At 45.4% G+C, this 2,529-nt stretch overlaps 1 protein-coding gene across 1 annotated transcript in view; it reads left to right on the top strand.

Moving 5' to 3' along the window:
- Positions 1 to 1,376, top strand: part of med27 (mediator complex subunit 27) — a 7,950-nt gene extending 6,574 nt beyond the window's left edge. Inside the window, exons 5-8 of the mRNA XM_044337937.1 lie at positions 683 to 790; positions 870 to 911; positions 989 to 1,066; positions 1,156 to 1,376. Coding sequence (XP_044193872.1) covers positions 683 to 790; positions 870 to 911; positions 989 to 1,066; positions 1,156 to 1,290 — 363 coding nt within the window. The 3' untranslated portion in view covers positions 1,291 to 1,376. The remainder of the gene's footprint in view (positions 1 to 682; positions 791 to 869; positions 912 to 988; positions 1,067 to 1,155) is intronic.
- Positions 1,377 to 2,529: the final 1,153 nt, after the last annotated feature.

Genomic DNA, 2,529 nt, shown 5'->3' on the forward strand with positions numbered 1-2,529 from the left:
GTTTCAGCAGGTAGCAGGTGTGTTTCAGCAGGTGTGTTTCAACAGGTAACAGGTGTGTTTCAGGAGGTAACAGGTGTGTTTCAACAGGTAACAGGTGTGTTTCAACAGGTGTGTTTCAGCAGGTAACAGGTGTGTTTCAGCAGGTAGCAGGTGCGTTTCAGCAGGTGTGTTTCAGCAGGTAACAGGTGTGTTTCAGCAGGTAGCAGGTGTGTTTCAGCAGGTGTGTTTCAGCAGGTGTGTTTCAGCAGGTAACAGGTGTGTTTCAGCAGGTAGCAGGTGTGTTTCAGCAGGTAACAGGTGTGTTTCAACAGGTAGCAGGTGTGTTTCAGCAGGTAACAGGTGTGTTTCAGCAGGTAGCAGGTGTGTTTCTGCAGGTAACAGGTGTGTTTCAACAGGTAGCAGGTGTGTTTCAGCAGGTAACAGGTGTGTTTCAGCAGGTAGCAGGTGTGTTTCAGCAGGTGGCAGGTGTGTTTCAGCAGGTAGCAGGTGTGTTTCAACAGGTAACAGGTGTGTTTCAACAGGTAACAGGTGTGTTTCAACAGGTAACAGGTGTGTTTAAGCAGGTAACAGGTGTGTTTCAGCAGGTAACAGGTGTGTTTCAGCAGGTAACAGGTGTGTTTCAGCAGGTAACAGGTGTGTTTCAACAGGTAACAGGTGTCTCTGTCCCACTTGTCTCTCTCAGGTGACCCTGGGGAAGGTGTTGAAAGCGATCGTTGTGATGCGTTCTCTGTTCATCGACAGAACCGTTGTTCGAGGGTTCAACGAGAACGTTTACAATGAGGATGGAAAGGTCAGAGGTCACACCTGACAGGTAACCATGATGCCTGTCGTTTGTTTCTATGGTAACCTGTATCCTCTGTTATCCTCAGCTGGACATCTGGACCAAGTCTCAGTATCAGGTGTTTCAGAAGGTAAGACTCATCATCACCTGAAAACCTTCACACCTGAGCTGGGTGTGCAGTGCTCTGATTAGTTGTGTTGTTGCTAGGTAACGGACCACGCCACCACAGCCCTGCTGCACTACCAGCTGCCGCAGATGCCCGACGTTGTGGTCCGATCCTTCATGGTGAGACACTGATCAATAACTGATCAATAACCTGTACCTGTCTCTCTACCTGTCTGTCTCACCTGTCTCTTTACCTGTCTCACCTGTAGACCTGGCTAAGGAGCTACATTAAACTCTTCCAGTCTTCATGTCAGCGCTGCGGTCGTTTCCTGCAAGACGGACTTCCTCCAACATGGAGGGACTTTAGGACCCTGGAGGCGTTCCATGACACCTGTCGCATGTGAACAGACTCACCTGTCGCACCTGTTCATCACTTTATAGGCTCTGTTTTTTTTTTTTATCTGTTTGAATAAAGTTTGCCATTTTTTTACAGGTGTGTGTGTGTGTGTGTGTGTGTGTGTGTGTGTGTTCATGCACAAGAAGGAAGTAAATATTTTTATTAATTGTCGGGCCGTGGCTACAAGTTTGGCTATCAGATCAAATCAATAAAATTATTAATAAGAATTAATAATAACGGGGCACCACCCTGGACTCAGGGAAAAAGAACCAATTCAGTCTCAAAGTGTACTAATCTATGAATTTGGGACTTTGATTAATAATTAATTTAATAACTATAAACAAATTCACCATATCAATAGCTAGTAAAGGTTGAAGGATTTGGAGTTCTTTACAGAGCAGAAGTTGGCAAAACTCATTCTTGTGCAACATTAAAACAGACAACAGGTATATCCAAAAGCATTTATTTAACAAAAGGGTAAAAGCAAAACACACAATACTAATCTAGCTAAGTGTACCTATATACAAGTGTGAGTGTGTGTGTGTGTGTGTGTGTGTGTGTGAGTGTGTGTGTAGGGAAGACAATAGCAAGATGGCTGCAGTCACCTGGTGACTGAGCACATGGCATGCCGACACTTTGGCTGATAAAGGGAACTACAGGGATAAAAGGCCAGACCATGTGATGTCTTGAACCACATGTGCTGTCTGAACCAAAGTTTGCCAAACTAGGTTTTAACCTCTTAACTGTGTGGTTCTCTATTCAAGGCCAACTGGTGTATGCTAAAGGTGCCAGGTTAAAACGAGGTTAGCTGCATGCAAGGCCTAGTTACTGGATGTAACATGTGTTAAGCATGCTAACATTAACCTAGCGGTGTGGCTATGCAGTAACCTGACTATAGGCAACAAGAACATCACAACAACAGTTCAATGTATAACCTTAACCAAATCAATACACGGACAGTACATTGTTTGAGTTAAACATTCTTGCTTAGCCGTACTATGCTTCACTGTGTTGCTAGGCTATGCCCAGTTGTTACCAGTCCATGAAGGAAGAGATGCTTTGTGGCGTCCTGCTTTGTAGCCGGTGAATCCGTGGGTGAGTCAGGCTGAGAAAGCTTTGGCTCTGAAGCTGAAAGATGCAGGCGTTGCTGGGGAGACAGTACTCCAGTCGTGCAGAGGGCCCAGGTCACTCCTTTGTGTAGAGTTAGCAGCAAGCTAACTCCATTTCGCGGCTCCTGTACTTGTTA

The sequence above is a fragment of the Thunnus albacares genome, chromosome 2, assembly GCF_914725855.1.
Source record: "Thunnus albacares chromosome 2, fThuAlb1.1, whole genome shotgun sequence".
Lineage (NCBI taxonomy): Eukaryota > Metazoa > Chordata > Actinopteri > Scombriformes > Scombridae > Thunnus > Thunnus albacares.